This window comes from Sinocyclocheilus anshuiensis, unplaced genomic scaffold, assembly GCF_001515605.1.
Source record: "Sinocyclocheilus anshuiensis isolate Anshui unplaced genomic scaffold, SAMN03320099.WGS_v1.1 scaffold86, whole genome shotgun sequence".
Classification (NCBI taxonomy): Eukaryota; Metazoa; Chordata; class Actinopteri; order Cypriniformes; family Cyprinidae; genus Sinocyclocheilus; species Sinocyclocheilus anshuiensis.
In genome coordinates this window covers 1,997,785-2,015,817 of record NW_015547662.1, presented here as the reverse complement: position 1 = coordinate 2,015,817, position 18,033 = coordinate 1,997,785, and the positions used below count along the sequence as shown (strand labels likewise).

At 40.4% G+C, this 18,033-nt stretch overlaps 1 protein-coding gene across 1 annotated transcript in view; it reads right to left on the bottom strand.

The window, feature by feature from the left end:
• The window catches only part of LOC107702333 (protocadherin Fat 1-like), a 113,421-nt gene that overhangs the window by 11,053 nt on the left and 84,335 nt on the right, over window positions 1-18,033 (bottom strand). Inside the window, exons 9-21 of the mRNA XM_016504616.1 lie at window positions 16,228-16,503; window positions 15,745-15,955; window positions 10,708-14,778; window positions 9,840-10,036; window positions 9,250-9,403; window positions 6,671-6,904; window positions 4,906-5,295; window positions 4,444-4,658; window positions 3,879-4,016; window positions 3,645-3,788; window positions 2,495-2,692; window positions 613-1,435; window positions 389-520 (exon numbers count right to left, since the gene is read on the bottom strand). Coding sequence (XP_016360102.1) covers window positions 389-520; window positions 613-1,435; window positions 2,495-2,692; window positions 3,645-3,788; window positions 3,879-4,016; window positions 4,444-4,658; window positions 4,906-5,295; window positions 6,671-6,904; window positions 9,250-9,403; window positions 9,840-10,036; window positions 10,708-14,778; window positions 15,745-15,955; window positions 16,228-16,503 — 7,183 coding nt within the window. The remainder of the gene's footprint in view (window positions 1-388; window positions 521-612; window positions 1,436-2,494; window positions 2,693-3,644; window positions 3,789-3,878; window positions 4,017-4,443; window positions 4,659-4,905; window positions 5,296-6,670; window positions 6,905-9,249; window positions 9,404-9,839; window positions 10,037-10,707; window positions 14,779-15,744; window positions 15,956-16,227; window positions 16,504-18,033) is intronic.

The following is an 18,033-nucleotide window of genomic DNA, read 5'->3' as shown; positions in this document are numbered from 1 at the left end:
AGATTAAAATATATAAAATTATATATATATATATATATATATATATATATATATACACACACACACACACACATATTTCAGCTAGTCGCAAAGGCAACATTTCTTATTTTCGTATAGTTTTAGTTGAAGTACTAAAACAAAAAAAACTAAATATGACAAAACACAACAAAATTACTAAAACTTTCAAATTAAAATAAACACAGAAATTTAGAAAGTTAGGGTTATTTACTATTTTATAATAGTAATTATTATAGGTAATTTACTATATTTTTTGTCCATAGCACAAAAATAGCAGGATGAGTTATGTAAATTGGGCCTTCAATATGGTGCTTCAATAAAGTGTGAGTTGCACTAAGCTGTGTGACAGCACATAGATGTGTGTTCATACCTGAGCACTCTTCCTGTTTTCCCTCAGGACAAATGCATTTGAATTTGGTATGTATGGGGTCTTCTACACACTCCATGCCATCAGGACAGGGACTTGCCTCACAGAGTTTACTCAGGACAGGACACTCAGCTCCTATAATCACACATAAAGGGTTAACATCACTCTAGACTGAAAGTGAAATATATGGAATATTCTGTGGTTGTATATTCGTGTATATTCGTTACCTTCACAGAGACATTTGGATGTGCGCATGTGACGTGGCGTAACAAAACTAATCCTAGCCGTGCTGTAGGCTGACACTGCTCCCGTCTCCAAGGAAACCGTCTCTTGGCAGTAACTAAGAGGACAGTCCAAACCGGCACAGAGTTTCTTCACAACTCGTACAATACGGACTCCAGTCATCTCTTCGATTACCCCAACTGAGGCATTCAGCTTCCTGTACACCACTTCCTGGGGCTGGAATGGACTTCCTGACCTTTCTAGAGCTACAAGTACTTCCAGGTCACCGGAGGCATCAGCAGCAGGTTGCAAGCTGACTAACTGCACATCTCCGCGTCTGACACCGGCGATATTCCGCAACGCCCGCAAAAAGTTACGCCAATAATCTCCGATAAACTCCTCCGGCGCTATTGCAGAGAAACGCACAGCGATGGAGTTATCGAGCGCTTGTGCTGTTGCCTGTCGTACGTGAATATTGACTCGGGCAGCAGCAGTAAAGCGACCATCTGTCACTGTAATGTTAAGGACGTATTCACCAGCATCCAGATTCCCACGGGCCACGAGTTTCCCATCAGCGGGGGAGACGGAGAAGAGGCCAGAGTTTTCAGAGGTGGAGGAACTATCGGGTGCGAGGCTGTAGGTTAGAGTGTCATAAACATCCTGATCGGTGGCGTGGATTTTACCCAGGACCCCACCTGAATATTCATCTGTTGCTGTGGTGATAAAGATGTCCAGGGGAAGAATGACAGGAGGGTAGATGCTCTCCTCGATCAAACGTACACTCACAAACGCCGTGGAGACCAATGTTGGGCGACCGCTGTCCGTTACCTAGGACAAAGGAGTCAAGAGATTTAGGATTCAGAATTGCAACAATTAGAAATCATTAGTTTCATACTTAGACGTCAAGGTTTAATATTTGGGGTTTGGGCGTCAAATCCCCAATGTTAATTTTAAACAATAGTAATACTGATGTTTGTCTTAGAAAGCACTAGTATTTACAGAAGGAAGAATTTGAGAAAGGAGTCTAATTTCAAAACACAACTGTTTTCATACCTCTTATGCTATATCTCACTTTACAGCTCAGAACAGCAAGTATCATAAATGTTGTTAACTAAAACAATACACTATTAGTCATATAACATATGGTGCCAAATGATCAAGTCAGCTGTTTGAAGTGTAATTGAGTATTAGGGCAGAACGTCTTTGCACATGTTGTATGGAGAGACTGATGATAAGTGCCAGTCACAGTCAGTAGAGGGAGCACTTGAGCCTGGATTTACTCTTGTAGCAATGGACAACTGCACAAGTTTGAGGCTGGCTCATGTCCTTCCTCTTTTACCAATCACTTTGCCTCCCATTTCCCTATCCCTATTGATTTCCCGGAGTTATTTTATAAAACAGGTGTCATTTGTAGCCCTAATAAAAACAGAAAAGTTTAGCAGTGAATAGTCTATGCCATTTTTTTTCTAAATACATCAATAAGAAATTAGTAACTACAAAATTAATTTATTTAAAAAAAGTTTTTTTTACTCAATATATGGAAATAAAAGGACATGCATTTAGAGAATCACCTTATCAAAATGGAAAAGAGACCCATAGAATGACCTCCTACTGAACAAAGGAAACGGTACACCTAAAAGAAGAGGAGACTGGGAAAGAGACGGCTGTAATCATTTTCTTACAGGTCCTCCCCTCTGCTAAGGTTTTCATGGCTGCTCCTTCATACTCTATTGCACATGCCAGGCCCATGTGGGGAATACTGAACAAGCAACGCTTCACCTCAGCTCTACAGATCATCTATCCCTTCATACCTCCAGTGAAAACGGAACAAGACTCCTACAGCTTCAGTGAGAGCTGGAGAATCAGAGGGAGAGATTGAGGTCTCACCTGGGCCTGTAGGAGGTAGAACTCTTGAGTCTGGCGGCTCAGAGTTGCCGCGGAGACCAGCACGCCCTGAGGAGTGATTTGGAAGGCTTCGCCCTCGTTCCCACTGATGATAGAAAATGTGAAAGGAGGTCCATTGTGGGAGGCATCACGGTCAGACACGGTCAGCTGGAGAACACTGGTACCGACTGGCTGGTTCTCCTATACAACATATGCAGAACACGTTAAAGGTTTTATAATTTAGACCTACAACATTCACACTTTTTTTTTTAACATCTTAAGGCAAATTTGGCATGTAACACATTTTACGACTTAAATTGAGAAGCTATGATTATATTTTAGTGCCAGCAAGCACAGGCATATCTGGTGACTAATAATGATTTTTCCTTAGAGCAATGTTTCAAAAGGCAAATGGAAACAGTTTTCGTAATGCATTTAACTTCCATAATGATGAATTTCAACGTGAAACACATGATTCTGTCGGAAATAATGTAAGAAGTAATTACTTCCCCTTTTACTATTGATATTTGTTTGCATCATGAAAAGTAGACTAATATTATTGCTTAATGTTGTTTTAAGTTGTTTTTGGTCAAGATAGTTGATTAGTAAGTTTATGTAAATTGTTTTTAACCTTTACAATTTTTTTTCATGTGTGACTTTTTACCAAATTCAGATTTTTTTTTTATACTGTTTAAGTGTTATTTTAGTATTATTTATATACTATTATGGTCTTTACTGATATTTTGAATTAGCTTTTATTTTTAGATCTTCAGTTTTCACTTTACTTTAAGTTTTGCTAATTGTATGTGCTTTTTTTGCTAATTTTATTTCAATTTCAATTTTTTAGTTTTTCAACTTGAACTAAAAAACTAAAGATTTTAAAGCTTAAGTGTTTCATTTTATTTCAGCTTTTTTCATTTCATTTTTAGTTTATCTATAACTAACAATAACAAGACTGCACTTTGTCAGTGTCATTAATATGAAGAATTCTGTTACTCTACACAGCTGTTTTTGAATGCAAAACGTTTTTTTTTTTTTTTGTGAAATGCATCTGATTGGTGTCTAATGACCCTAAATTCCTTAGAATCAACAGGCATTGGAGAGAGATTATTGACAGTGAAAACAATGTATCATCTCCTCTGAGGACTCAGACCTGTATGATGATGCTGTAGTTGGCCTGAGAGAAGAGAGGTGGGTTATCGTTTATGTCCGAGACGTCTATGTTGACCATAGCGCTGCTAGATCGAGCCGGGCTTCCATTGTCAGAGGCCAACACAGTCAGTGTGTAACCTGAAGTCTAAAAAACAAACAAAACAAAATGCCATCATTAGGTTTCAGCAACAGACTGCCAATGCACCTGCTACTGAGATACCTGAGTGTTTTGTACCTTCTCTCTGTCGAGCTGGCGGGCCACCTTGACCTCTCCTCTGATGGGGTCGATGGTGAAAGGACTGCCTTGATTGCCATCAATGATGGAGAAGCGCACCTGATTACTGGATGGACCATCTGCATCGTCAGCCATGACCTTCACACACGGAGAAACACACACCTGGTTAATATAAAGATTGCCAGGACTCAGGTATGCAACACCCCCGCCTTTCGTCCTTCTTGCCTCGCGAGTCAGTAACTATTGGCCGAGACCCTCGAGGGAAATCAGAAGGCATGCAAGTGAAACAGAGCTGGGTATCAAAGCCTCACTTTCACACTGACAATTTATATTCAGCATGATAAGACTTGAACATCTCTACTAAATGACCAGAGTGCGAGCGAGATAGAAGACTGCAGATAACAGATTGGTGTGGGTCGCTGAGCTTTAGTTTGACATTGGACTGTGTTTGTTTAGTATGTGTGTTCTTTGCTCTGTGTTGATTTTAGGAGATGATGTAACCCAGAGACCTGAGCAGGGCACAATAAAATCAGAAGTGCTTCAGAAAGAGAAGCCGATGACTCACAGCGAGCACGATCTTTCCCAGTTCTGCGTCTTCGCTGACCACAGCAGAGTAAATATCTTGGCTGAAGACGGGGCTGTTGTCGTTTACATCCGTCAGGTTGATGTTCACTGTGGCCATGTCACTGAGTGACGGCGTGCCTCCATCTGTAGCCTCCACTGTTAGATAATACTCATGTGCTGTTTCGTAGTCCAAAGGCTCGATCACGAAGACACCACCTGGGAAGAAAAAGACAATGAAAACCTCTCTAAATAATGAAATATTTATTTTCCAAATAATTAAGTAAATATTTGGATGAACAGATAAATAAATGAATGAATGTATACAGTGTTATAAGATGAGACAAATAATCCAAAGCCAGGCCATGAAGTGTCTAATATGAATCCATCAGAAGTCAACTTGAAATTTAACTGGAAGTCAGTGCTGCAGGGATCTCAAGAGGTTCATCTAAGCTGCTGTGTTTACCTGTATGGGGGTCGACGCGGAACGCTCCTCTCTCGTTTCCATTGATAATGGCGTATGTAATCTCTGCTCCTGCTTCAGTGTCTCGGCTGGCTGCGTGCACCCGTAACACCTGGGTGCCCACCGGAATGTCTTCAGAGACGGTGGAAGTGTACTCGCGCCGCTCAAACACTGGAGGGTTGTCGTTGATGTCCAAGATGGAAACACTGACAGTGGTGAGGGAAGAGAGACGCCGCGGGGACCCACGGTCTGTGGCAAAGGCGCGGAGGGTGTAGAGTGAATGGAGTTCACGGTCCAGAGGACGATCCAGATGCACGATGCCAGTTTCCTCATCGATGGAGAACACACCATCAGCAGAGTCCAGCAGTGAATAGAGGATCTCTGCATTAGAACCTAAACACACACACAAAGCACAATGAGATTAATAAAGACATTTAAAATGTTTATAAGTGTACAAATTTATGGTCAACCCATTCCTGAAAATCTCACTGCCCCCAATTTTCTGAACAGTAGTGCAATTATACAGTAACATTGGCTCTACCAATAATATTTGTCAATTATTCCTTCATTTAATGCACAACTGAAACTCTTTAAAACAATTTTGACCAGCTGTTGCTGTCATTGTCATACTACAAAAGGACAACCAATTCATAATGATTGACATGAAATCGATACATTTTGCAGATTAAGAAGCTTTCAAATCAATGGCAAAGCCTCCAGCAGTTAAAATTATTTTTTCTTTGTTTCTTCGTTTTTTCAATCATTTGCTTAACTATAATGACTTATACATTCATCCAACAAAAGATTCAGTGGTGAAACCTCTGGTCCTGAGCTGCATATTAAGAAGTGTGAGTGAGTGCCACTTATTGTATTGGGGATAGCACACACACACACACACACACACACACACACACACACACACAAACAAACAAACAAGATGAAGATAGAGTACACTAATCCCTCTAATGCATTTTTGAGTAAGCCTCATTTGTGGCTTGCTAGTACAATCCTATCTATCAAGACACACTCACTCATTATAGCCAGTTAACACAATCTCTTGTGTTCTACAAAGTTTCAGTCAGACCAAATTACTGGAATGCAGCTGCTTTATGACAGTTCAGTATTGTGCAAGTCTACTGATCGCTGAATAAACACCTTCTTGTGATTATTTCAAGTCTATTGGTGCAGCTATTTTAGGCTAATCCCATAGACCTCCACTGAAAGTGCTTTGTAAGTGCAAGTAAAAGCATGTCATAGGTGCCGTTCATAGAATTTAACTAGTATTTTACCACATCAGGGACCTTAAAAAAAGCAACCAATGATCTGAAGGTTGTGGCATTGATACTGAGAAATGAGGGAAGAAGAGATTGCTTGTGTTTAGGCCAGACGTAAGTGAAACAGGGTCTGGAATGTACACAGAGCACACAATGTGTCTATTTGAGGATATAGAGTACAAAACAAAAGGACGATAAGAGAGGAATCCATGCAAATGGAAATCAGAGAAATTGAGGGGAAGCGAGTGAGAGAGAGAGAAAGACAGAGAGGTTTGTGTTCTTCTAGATTAAAGGTGCTGCCCTGTTTGACTGAGAACGTCATATGTGCGTGTTGGTTTCCTCTCTAAAGTAATAAAACGACAGATGGACACGACAGGCCATACTGTTGGAAAATTGGAGAATATATTGGGAAACACACTTATTTGCAAACACAATTTCTATTTTAATATATTTTTAAATCAATATATCTTTGTTCTGGATACTGGAGATCTTACCCGTGTCCAGGTCTGAGGCGTACAGGCGAGCCACAGGTGTGTTTATCTCTGTGTTTTCAAACACAGTAAAGGTGTAGGGGTCAGAGGTGAATTGCGGAGCATTGTCGTTGACATCTTCGACTGTGATTTCAACTTCTGCTTCACAAAAGCGTCCGCCTCCATCCAGAGCGCGCGCCTTCATCTTGTGAACCTCCTCTTCTTCACGGTCCAGAGGGAGCAGTGTTTTCAATTCACCTGATGAAATCAAGAAATCAATCAATAATGAGTGTTCAAATCAATAAGACTTTCGTTCCTCTTTGATGATGCAAATAAAGATATTTTTAATGAAACCAGAGAGATTTCGGATTTAATTTAGGATTTACCACATTTAATGTGACGTGCATTAATCAATGTTTATATCTAAATAAAATCCTTAATGAAATCTTTTCATCACAGTGTTTACAAGGTCTTTATGAACATTTTGAAGCGTCAAAGGTTTGGTTGCATGGACTTTCAATGGATGGACAGAAATTTCTCAGGTTCCATTAAAAATATCTGTAAAAACTGGCTTGGAGCAACATGAGAGTGAGTAAATGATCACAGAACTTTCATTTTGGGGTGAACAAATTTTGTGAATTTGTGTAAACTCTAGTTTGTAGGCACCCTGATGCTGCTTCAGACACACAAACAGTTCTGCTCTCTCATTCTTCATGTCTGCAAAGCTGCTTTGTATATTTATTATAGTTGTGGCTTGCTAAAACCCCCAAAATGTACTCCCCATCAATCATTTTGAACATCAGCTGGCACTGCACTAATGAACAAGACAAAATCCAATTCCACTTCAAGCTTATCTCATCTGTTAAGTCAAGAGAACACTCTAAAAACGCCAGCAAGGGAGACAGTTGTCTCTTTCATGAGGAAATGATCTGACCTAATAATTTCAGCAAGCATAAGCTAAGTTCCATTGGAGTGGTCACTGATTTAAAACTGCCGTTTTGTGTTCCAGCTGTTTGCTGTCGAACCTTGAGCTGGAGTGCATCTCAAGGAGGATGAATGTAGGGTGTCCAAAAGTTCCCCCTCGAGGAAAGCTAAAATCATCCTTGCGCTGAGAGGCTTTAAGAAATAGAAAAGATTAAAGAGGAGAGGGATGGTGAGAAATGAGAGAAATAGCAAGGGAGAAGAAAGTGCAGTCAGCATGTGGGCTGCTTGGAGAGTGAGCTGAGAAAAGAAGCAAAGGGAAAGTCACCCTCGGAACAGCAGCCGCCAGCTTTCAGGGGTCTGGTTGGCTCGCATGAGAGCACACTTGGCATTGCTAACTTGCAATAATGCTCCTCTTCTTTTTCTCGATGGAACGAAGGGGAAAAAAAGTGAAGAAAATTCTCTGTGCACACTAAACCCACACAGAAGAACAGTAGCGCTCCTTCAGTTTGCGAGCCAGCATTCCCTGCCTTCACACTCAGCCTTATCAAAGAGTCAGTGAGTAGCGCCTTTACAAAAGCATTTGTGTTGTAGCAGTGTGACACTGTCACAAACCCACTGTTGATTTCTGCTCTCTTTCCGCCTGGAACCGATGTTTTAATTCACACAGTTGAGAGACAGTTGATTTGAGTTAATAGCTGAAGTGGGGCAACACTTGAAATGTTTTATTAAAATATTTGGTGTGATTGTTTTTGTGTGTATAACACAGGCAAGTAAAAAAAAAATTGAAAAGAACAATATTGGGAACAGATTTCCATGGTATTCACTGTAAAACAGTCATGAAAGCCTAAGGGTGTACATCCTTCCCTGGAATTAAACAAGTAATTAAATTCGAATTAATTATGGTTTTAAATAGGATGTGTGTTTGACTGTAGGCAAAAGCAAATGATGTTGTAAATGTTCAGTGTGTATGTGGCATTTATTTGTCCGGCTGTTGAGACAATGATTCTTAGACTGTTCAGATATTTGGGGTCCGTAAGATTTTTTTAATGTTTTAGAAATAAGTCTCTTATGCTCATCAAGGTTGCATTTATTTGATCAAAAATATAGTAAAAATAGTATTATTAATGTGAATAAAGTGAAATAGTTTAATGAAGGAATAATAAATAGTAATGGTACTATTAATAAAAATAGTAATAGTAAAGAGAAATATTAACAAATTTAAAATAACCTTTTTCCATGTTAATATATTTTAAAATGTACTTTATTCCTGTGATGGCAAAGCTGAATTTTCAATAGCCATTACTCTAGCCTTCGGTGTCACATCATTTTAATATGCTGATTTGGTGCTCAAGAAACATTTCATATCATTATGAATGCTTAATATTTTGTAGAAACAGTGACACATTTTCTTTCAGGATTCTTTAATGAATATAAAATTCAAAAGAACAGCATTTATTTGAAGTAGAAATTTACTGTAACATTCTAATTGCTGTTACTGTCAGTTTTGATCAATTTAATGCTTCCTTGCTAAATAACAGCATTCATTTCTTTACAAATATTTTACTAAGTGCAAACTTTTGAACAGTGTGTGTGTGTGTGTGTGTGTGTGTATTTATGCACGCCATTTTACATAGTTAATTTGGCCTGTTTGAAATGCACATCCAAATAGTGATGATTACCTGTCTCAGAGTCGATGCTAAAGTGCTCTGATCCGGGCCCTAGCAGCTCGTAGGAGATCTGTGCATTGGAACGGATGTCGGCATCTGTGGCGGAGACCTGCAGGATCAGTCTACCCACAGAGGAGTCCTCCGGGACACTTTCCATATAGAATGACTGCAACAGAAAGGGAGACATGTGAAAAGCAGAAGTGACTTCACAAATGGGAGGATAAGGCCCAAAAAGTAAAGAGAAAGAGTTTGGACGTAATTGTGCAGCCAAATTGAACAGAGGGCTAAAATATTTTCACTGCAGGAGTTCTATTAAATTAACATTATTCAAAAAGGAACACAATAAGTAAAAGAAGCACATTAGCCCTCACAAAACCCTCTCACAGTGCAAAATCGCTCTCTTTGTTTCTTAAATGCTGCATTTCACATAAGGACCTTTTCAAATCCCTCCTGACATTCTCTCTTTCTCTCTAAGTCTCATCCCATTTAGCATGCACAGCGGGTAGGCGGCGCCCTCCCCTTAACTGACAGAATCAGACTACATGACATTTTGCTGCAATGTACTTCACACACACACATACACACAAAACTAACATTCATACCTTCTCACAAAGTGGGTTGTTGTCATTGGCATCTAAGACCTTGACTTCAACCACAGCCTTGGCTGTGAAGGTCCCGTCAGTGGCTGTAATGTTCAGCAAGTAATTGTCCTTCTCCTCCCTGTCGAGAGGCTTCTGCACAGAGACCTTCCACTCGCCTTGAGTATGCTCAATGCCAAACTGTCCCAAGGGGTCTCCACCTTCAGAGAGCAAACACGAGAAATGTCAGTCAAACTAATGAATGTGAACAGCAGTTAAAATTATTATTTATTTGTGTGGTTTCATGCTGTATGTGTAGTAGCTATAGTAATGGCTCCATTTATAACTGCTTAAATTTCACAAGTTTGTGAGATATCTGTGCAATGAGTACTCCACAGCATTCATGAAGTTTCACTTCTTGTTTGCTTGGACTTCACAACATTAACACAAAGCGCCTGTGTAATTAAGCGGCAGTGTGACTTGTTATGCCAATTTCTGTCATCACTCTGTGATCAGGCGAAGACGAGTGAATGTAATGAGACTGTTTTCTCTGCCAGGAAGTGCTCATCTCATCTCACACTTGGCATCGTTGTTCGCATTAATTAATTATGACCAGAGCTGAAACATTCCCGCTTTGTTTCAAAAGTGTCGTTGGGAAAATTATCCAGTTTTCTATTTATAATCTCTGATCTAAGTGATCTAAGTATTCTTTACACAGAAATCCTTCAGAATGCAACAATTTGATCACACATCAAAGGATATTTTGCTTTAGCTGTGAGTGGTTTCCCAAAGATTATTAATTGCTGGTACTATAAATTATTCTATCATAAATTAGTGAAGATAAACTACTGCTAAAATTAAACTAGAGGTACAAAATCAACATTAGACCTACCTGTGATAAAGTAGTTGATTTGCTTGTTATTGTCCTCTGTGTCCAGGTCTGTAGTGCTAAGAATGGCTATGACTCCTCCAGGTGGGTCATCTTCGCTTACTGTGCCCTTATAGATCTCTGCTGTGAACCTTGGTGGGTTGTCATTCACATCTACCACTGTGACATCCACCTTAGTTTTGGCCATCAGCTGTACTTTGTCTCCACGGTCTGTGGCTAAGACTGAAACAGTGTACTTGCTTTTCTTCTCACGGTCAAGTTCCTTTAATGTGGTAATCCATCCCGTTTCACTGTTGATGGCAAACAATTCTGCAATGTCCCTTGTCTCTTGGTTGGAATCTAGATTGTAAATCATATGGCCATTAGTGCCAGAGTCCAGGTCAGTGGCCTTTACCTGTATAACAGAGGTGCCACCTGGAAGATTCTCCACAATGAAAGCTTCATAAGGGTTTGACTCAAAGAGCGGTGGATTATCATTTACATCCTTGACCTGGATACTAATGTCCACAGAGGAGATGACTTTGTTACCATCATATTCGCTTTGTGCTTGTAGGGTTAGCAGATACCATTTGGTGCTCCCGTGGTCAAGCTTCTTCTCCAGCTTCAAAGATCCTGAGGTGCGGTCAACTACAAATACCTCATCTTGGTTGCTCTCAGGAGTATTCCCTTTCACCAGGCTGTAAAAGACTGGCTGATCACTTTCAGCCTGAATGACATCTATTTCTGAACCAAGAGGAAGATCTTCATCTATGGCAAACCTGTAGTGGGACTCTATGAACTTTGGCACTGGGACCTCAGGAGCAAGAATCCTGACATAGACTGGAACAACAGAGGACTTGGTGGGATTTCCACCATCTTTTGCTCGTACAAGAAACGTGTAGAGTTGGTTCTCCAATCCAATGAGGCTTTCCTTTGTTACAATGACACCACTAAACTGGTGTATTTCAAAATTCTCTTCAACATTGTCTGCGTCTCCTTCAATAGAATAGGTGAAGTCTGCATTACTACCTTCATCCATGTCGGATGCTGCAATCTTAAGTATGGTTGTTCCTCTTGGCATGTCGGAAGCAACATTAACTCTGTAATCAGCAGCTCTGAACTGCGGGGCATTATCATTGATATCCGTTAAGATCACATTTACAGTGCAGAAGCCAACTTTGCCACCGCCATCTTTGGCGATTAAAGAAATCGGAATCACTTTCTCCAGTGGATTCTCTCGGTCAAGACTCTCCAAAGTGAAGATCTCTCCATTTTCAGAAATTGAGAACCTGTCTTTAGCAATGTCATTGACTATATGATAGGTGAGTCTTCCATATGTACCTGAGTCCTCATCTGTCGCTTGAGCCTCAGCTACTAATGTTCCAACTGGTGAGTTCTCAAGAAGCTCAACCACATAATCCACCTGGTTGAAAGCAGGATTGTGAAAGTTAGCACTAATAACATTGACCTTCACAATAGCTGAACTTCTGAATACACCATCAGATACAGACACATTGATGCTGTAGAGAGACTCCATATGGGGTTTCCGGTGGTTTGATATGACTATAGCCCCAGTGTTTGGATCTATAGCAAAGTTTTGCCCTTCATTTCCTGACATAATCGAGAATTCAAGTTTACCACTATCTGAGTTGTCAGCATCGGAAGCCTGAACCTGGGTGACAAAGTGGCCACGGGGTGCCAGTTCACTGACCGTAGCTTCATAGACATTCCGTGAGAACACTGGAGTGTTGTCATTAAGGTCCGTTACATCAATTAACACCATGACCTCACTGGAAAGGGCAGGTACTCCACCATCAACTGCTCTAATCATCAGCTTATGTGAGGGTTTTTCTTCATGGTCAAGCATCTGAGTTGTCCAGATTGTGCCTGTGTCACGATCGATGCTAAAGTAATCAGAGCTCTTGTCTTTATCTTCAACAATCTGATAAAAGAGCACTTGGTTGTTACCGGTATCAGCATCTGTAGCTGAGACTTGTAATACGGATGTCCCGATCACTGAGGCTTCTGAAAGACTTGCATTGTACAATTTGGTATGGAACACAGGTGGGTTATCATTAACATCTTCCAAGATTATGTCAACAAAGACTTCAGCTTTGGCACCGGTTAGCGAGTCGGTGGCCCTTACGCTGAGTTTATAGGCTGGGTGGGTTTCGAAATCCAAAGGCTTTAAAACCTGAATGACACCAGTATTGAAGTTGATGGAGAACTGATTGAGAGGGTCCCCTTCTGTGATTGTGTACACTACTCTAGGGCCTTCAGAGTCATTAGCCTGAACGTGTACAACAGGCGTTAGTAAAGGTATGTTCTCTGGGATCTCCAGACTGTAGAAGGCTTTCTCAAACACAGGCATTGCTTTGTTTACAACCATTATTGGCACTTCAACAGATGAGGAAAGTGTTGGTTCACCTCCATCTCTGGCTACAACGGTGATTTTAAATTCAGTGTTAAGGGAGTCCTTCTCAAGCTTCTTTGTTAGTGAGATTTCACCATCCATGCTGATCTGAACAAACTCATTTAGCTCCTGAAGATGGTAGCTGATCTCAGCATTTCTGTCTATATCTGCATCAACCGCAGTCACTTTTGTGATTATGTGACCCACCTCAGTGTCAACCAGCACCAGTGCCTGATAGGGTAAATTGACAAACACAGGTGGGTTATCATTGACATCCTCGATTATCACAGTCACAAGGACATGGGCTACATCAGATGACTTGTCTTCTCTGGTCACCTCCACCACAATATCAAATACGGCTTGCTCTTCTCGATCAAAGGGTGAGCCCGTAGAGGAGAGAACTCCCGAAGTACGGCTTATTGTGAATCTCTTATCAGGGTTCAGAATTGTATAAAACAAAGGTTCACTGACTTGGCTTCCCACTGCAGCAATTACAGCTAAAGTCTTCTTCTCTAAGGACTTTTCTGGTACAAAGGCCTTGTATGATTCTTGGGTGAACCTCAGAGTACTCTCCTTATTCTCTCTGACATTTATTTTTACCAAAGCTGTTTTAGAAAACCTGCCATCAGACACCCTTACTCTGAGCTCATACCTGCTTCTAAGCTGAGTGACATTTTGAATAGTGATAACCCCTGTGACCGGGTCCATTTTAAACTTCTCTCCAATATTGCCTTCGACAGTAGAGTAAAACAGCCTTGAGTTTGGACCTGAGTCTGCATCTGTGGCATTGACCGTGATCACTTCCACTCCTTTGTAAGTTGGCACTAAGACTGTGGTTTCATATAGACCTTGGCTGAACTGAGGCGGGCAGTCATTGACGTCCAGGATCTCAATAGTCACGTTAGCAGCCTTCTCTGCAAAATGACGGGGGATTCCCATGTCGTGGACTTGAACAGAAAAGCGAAACACAGATCTTTGCTCATAATCCAATTCGCTGATGGTTCTGATTGCACCAGTGCTAGAGTCAATGGCAAAGTAATTATGGGCAAATGGCTCAACAATCTGATAGACCAGCCTAGAGTTAGCATCATGGTCAGTGTCTAAAGCACGGATGACAAGTGGTGTGTTGTCTTTGGTGAGGACTACACTGTTGACTGGAGAAGACTCGCTGACCATTCCAGTGAACTCATCTTGAATAAATACAGGTGCATTATCATTCTCATCCTTCAAGTGAATCAGCAGAGTAGTGTTACTAGCCAGACCAGCCATGTTGGTTCCCCGAATGGTTAGTTTGTATGATGGAATATTCTCGTAATCCAGAACCGAATGGGTCACAACGACTCCAGAGTTGGGGTTGATGTCAAACGCTCCATTCACATTTCCGTCTTTAATCTGATAGAACACTGACGATCGGCTGTTGGCAGTTACCAGACTCACAAAGGCTCCAGGCAGAGCGGTTTCGCTGACTTCAGCAGAAAACTCCTTCCCTGCAAATTTAGGGATGGCATTGTCGGAAATAGTGACAGTTATGTCAACAGAAGCAGTAGCACTAAGCGGTGGTGTGCCTTTGTCAGAAGCTTTCACAGTTAGCTCAAATAGGTTCTTGTTGCTACGGTCCAGCTCCTTTGCCACAGTGATGGTGCCCAGGATAGGATCAATAGCAAATGAATTGCCCACGTTTCCTAGGAAGGAATATGACAAAGATGCATCAAACACTTCCTAAAAGGTTTAGATTTTACTTTTCAGAACTCTTTAGAACTCATTGATTTAAGCATCTGGTGTCAAACTGCTTTAAAGACTAAATAAAAAGAATAAATAATAAAATGGATGCACTGATTTAAAGTTAAAAATGACATAATTTTCTAAGTGTAAATGTTTGTTTTGCTTTATCTATAATGAACATTTGAGTTTGTCAAGGAAAGGAACCATCTGTATTTCCTTAGACAAATCAGCTGCCTGTGCGTCAGTCATTCAGTATGTGATCTGAACATTGTTTGCCGTCTCATGCACACAAATGCACACACGCACAGTACATTTCAATTAGCTTCTGTAATCTCAGACATTACAAATATGTGCATTCCCAAAAGGCCACTTGGCGTCATATCTGTGTTATGCTCTGCTTTCAAAACGCTCACAGTTCGGTGGACTGAAGGACCCTTGGTTGCCACATTCAATATCTCCCACATTTTTAACTTTAAGTGGCCAGCATGGGCCGCTCCTGTGGATCTCCTAGCAATATCCCGTGTTAAAACAAAGAGGATATAATAGGCTTATAAACTTTAATAGAGCAAGTGAGGCAAAGCAAACGCACACCTGTAGAGGTGCAAAAAATTACCTAATTGAAAGAGAACAACTGCACACTCACTTAAGCATAGGCTATTTATTAACCAACGTTTTGGCTAGTAGCCTTTGTCAAGGTTTTTGTCACCTTGACAAGGGCTATTAGCCAAAACGTTGGTTAATAAATAGCCTATGCTTAAGTGAGTGTGCAGTTGTTCTCTTTTTAATTAGGCTTATAAACTTAGTCTGTTTCTACTTACTTGCCTTTTCAATGTTCAGGCATTTCATACATAATATGTATACAATATGTAGTTTCCTGGACAAGTTGGATAAAAGTCAAGAGCAATCAAATCAATAAGATGGATTACCTGACTCAATGCTATAAATGATCTCAGCATTCTGCCCTTTGTCTTTGTCAAGAGCAAAGACCTGAAGCACTGCAGAGCCAATTGCAGCAGACTCAAACACACGGCCCACATACGGTGAACCAGAGAACCAAGGTGCATTGTCATTGGTGTCCTGCACATTTACAATCACACGCACCAGGTTCCGCTTCACAGGAATGTCCTGATCTCGTACCTGCAGTGAGGAGAGGAGAGGAAAGGGCATATAAAAAAGCAATTCTCCAATCATTTCAACACTTTGATTACAAGCTTATGTGAAACACATCAAACACTTTACATGCAAGTCCTTAGGCGATTTGCCTCCATGTCGACTGAATTAAAGGGAAAACAAACTGCCAAGATAGTTTACGGTGAAGGATGGCTGTCTGGCTAACATTTCTAAATCAGACAGAAAAATCAATTGGACAGACGATGCTGTAAATTAGGTAGCAGACCACATGATCTCACCATGACAGTTAGAGTATGTTGGTGCATGGTTTCGTGGTCTAGTTTCTCTGCAGTGTACAACACCCCGGTTCCAGGATCTAGTCTGAACTTGCGTAGACTGAATGGGTCAGTGCTGCTGAGGAGGGTGTAGGTTAGCTTGTTCTTCTCATCCTGGTCTGTAGCTGTAATCTGTAACACCTCTGTGTCAGGTGGGGTATTTTCAGGGACATTCACTTCATACTTAGACTTAGAGAACTGGGGACGATGATTGTTGGTGTCGATCACTTTAATAAGAATCTGTAAATACAAACAAAAAATAAACAATTTAGTAACTGTTAGACCTTGTTTAATGCTCTATTTTCAGTGAGCCAATTTCTTGTAATGAAAAATTATAGCAAGCATGTGTCAGGTTAGATTTTAAGTATATTACTATAATCAATGATAACATCATTGGTATTCTATGATGAATGGTTTAAACCATAACATACACTAAGCAAGTAAAATACAGTGGTGTGAAACAGTGTTGGCCCCCTTCCTGATTTCTTATTTTTTTGCATGTTTGTCAGACTTTAATGTTTCAGATCATCAAACAAATTTAAATATTAGTCAAAGATAACACAAGTGAACACAACATGCAGTTTTTAAATGAAGGTTTTTATTATTAAGGGAAAACAAAATCCAAAACTACATGGCCTTGCGTGAAGAAGTGTTTGCCCCCTAAACCTAATAACTGGTTGGGCAAAACATTAAAGTGTGACAAACATGCAAAAAAAGAAGAAATCAGGAAGGGGGCCAACACTTTTTCACACCACTGTATCTGGCTAACAGAGATCACTGTAAATGGGGTAAGAGAAACCAAGCGAGAGAATAACTGTGTCCTAAATGTATCAATGCTCTTAAAAGATCCATTAAAACACCCATATACAAATTCACCAAGGCATGTCAAAACTCTGGAACATAACTGCTAATTTAAGAAACAGAGAGGAAGATCAGCGAGACAGTTAGGGCAGGCCAGCCTAACAACCATCTAGTTGTTTAATGAGGTTGACTAGTGAGTTTATCTATATTTTGTTACGTTTTAGTGCAAGTGATTTCCAAAAGGATGAATTAAAAACAAAACCTCACATCTCTGTGCCTGTCAGATCAGGTAAACCAGGGGTCTCAAACTCAAATTGGCTGGGGGCCATTGCTGTGATTGACACCTCATAGGAGGGCCATTTTAACATTCAAGCACAACAAGAAAGCGGAACATTTCTGAAAATTTACTTAACATTATTTCTAATTTACTTCAAATTCCATTGCTAAAATATTTTTGTCAAACTTAACAAAAAATGTAAACAGCAGTGTCTCTATCGTTGTTATAACAGTATATATTAGTTTTTAACAGGTAGTGCAAATATTTTTCCCTTACTTTATTTTAACTTAAATAACTTAAAACCTTGCACTCAACTAACAACATTGCACTGAACAAATGCAAACCCTGAATACATTTGTACACTATTCTATTTCTTGCCAGACACCTGGCAGCGCTTCTGCTCACACAACTGAGCCATGTTTGCCCTGATGGAGGTCACAGTTGAAACTCTGAGTACAGCTTCAAGATGGGCATCACTAAGCCTGGACCTGTACTTGCATTTATTGAAGTTCATAGTTGAGAAAAGTTTCTCACAAAGATATGTGCTTCCAAAAAAGCACATTACCCGAGTGAACACTTTGGACAGCTCTGGGAAGCATGGAGGTAATTCTCTCAAAAACTGTCCAGTCTTGTCTGCTTGTCCCTGAGCCTCTCTGAATTTAGTTTTTAGCTCACTGTTGCACTGCAAGTCA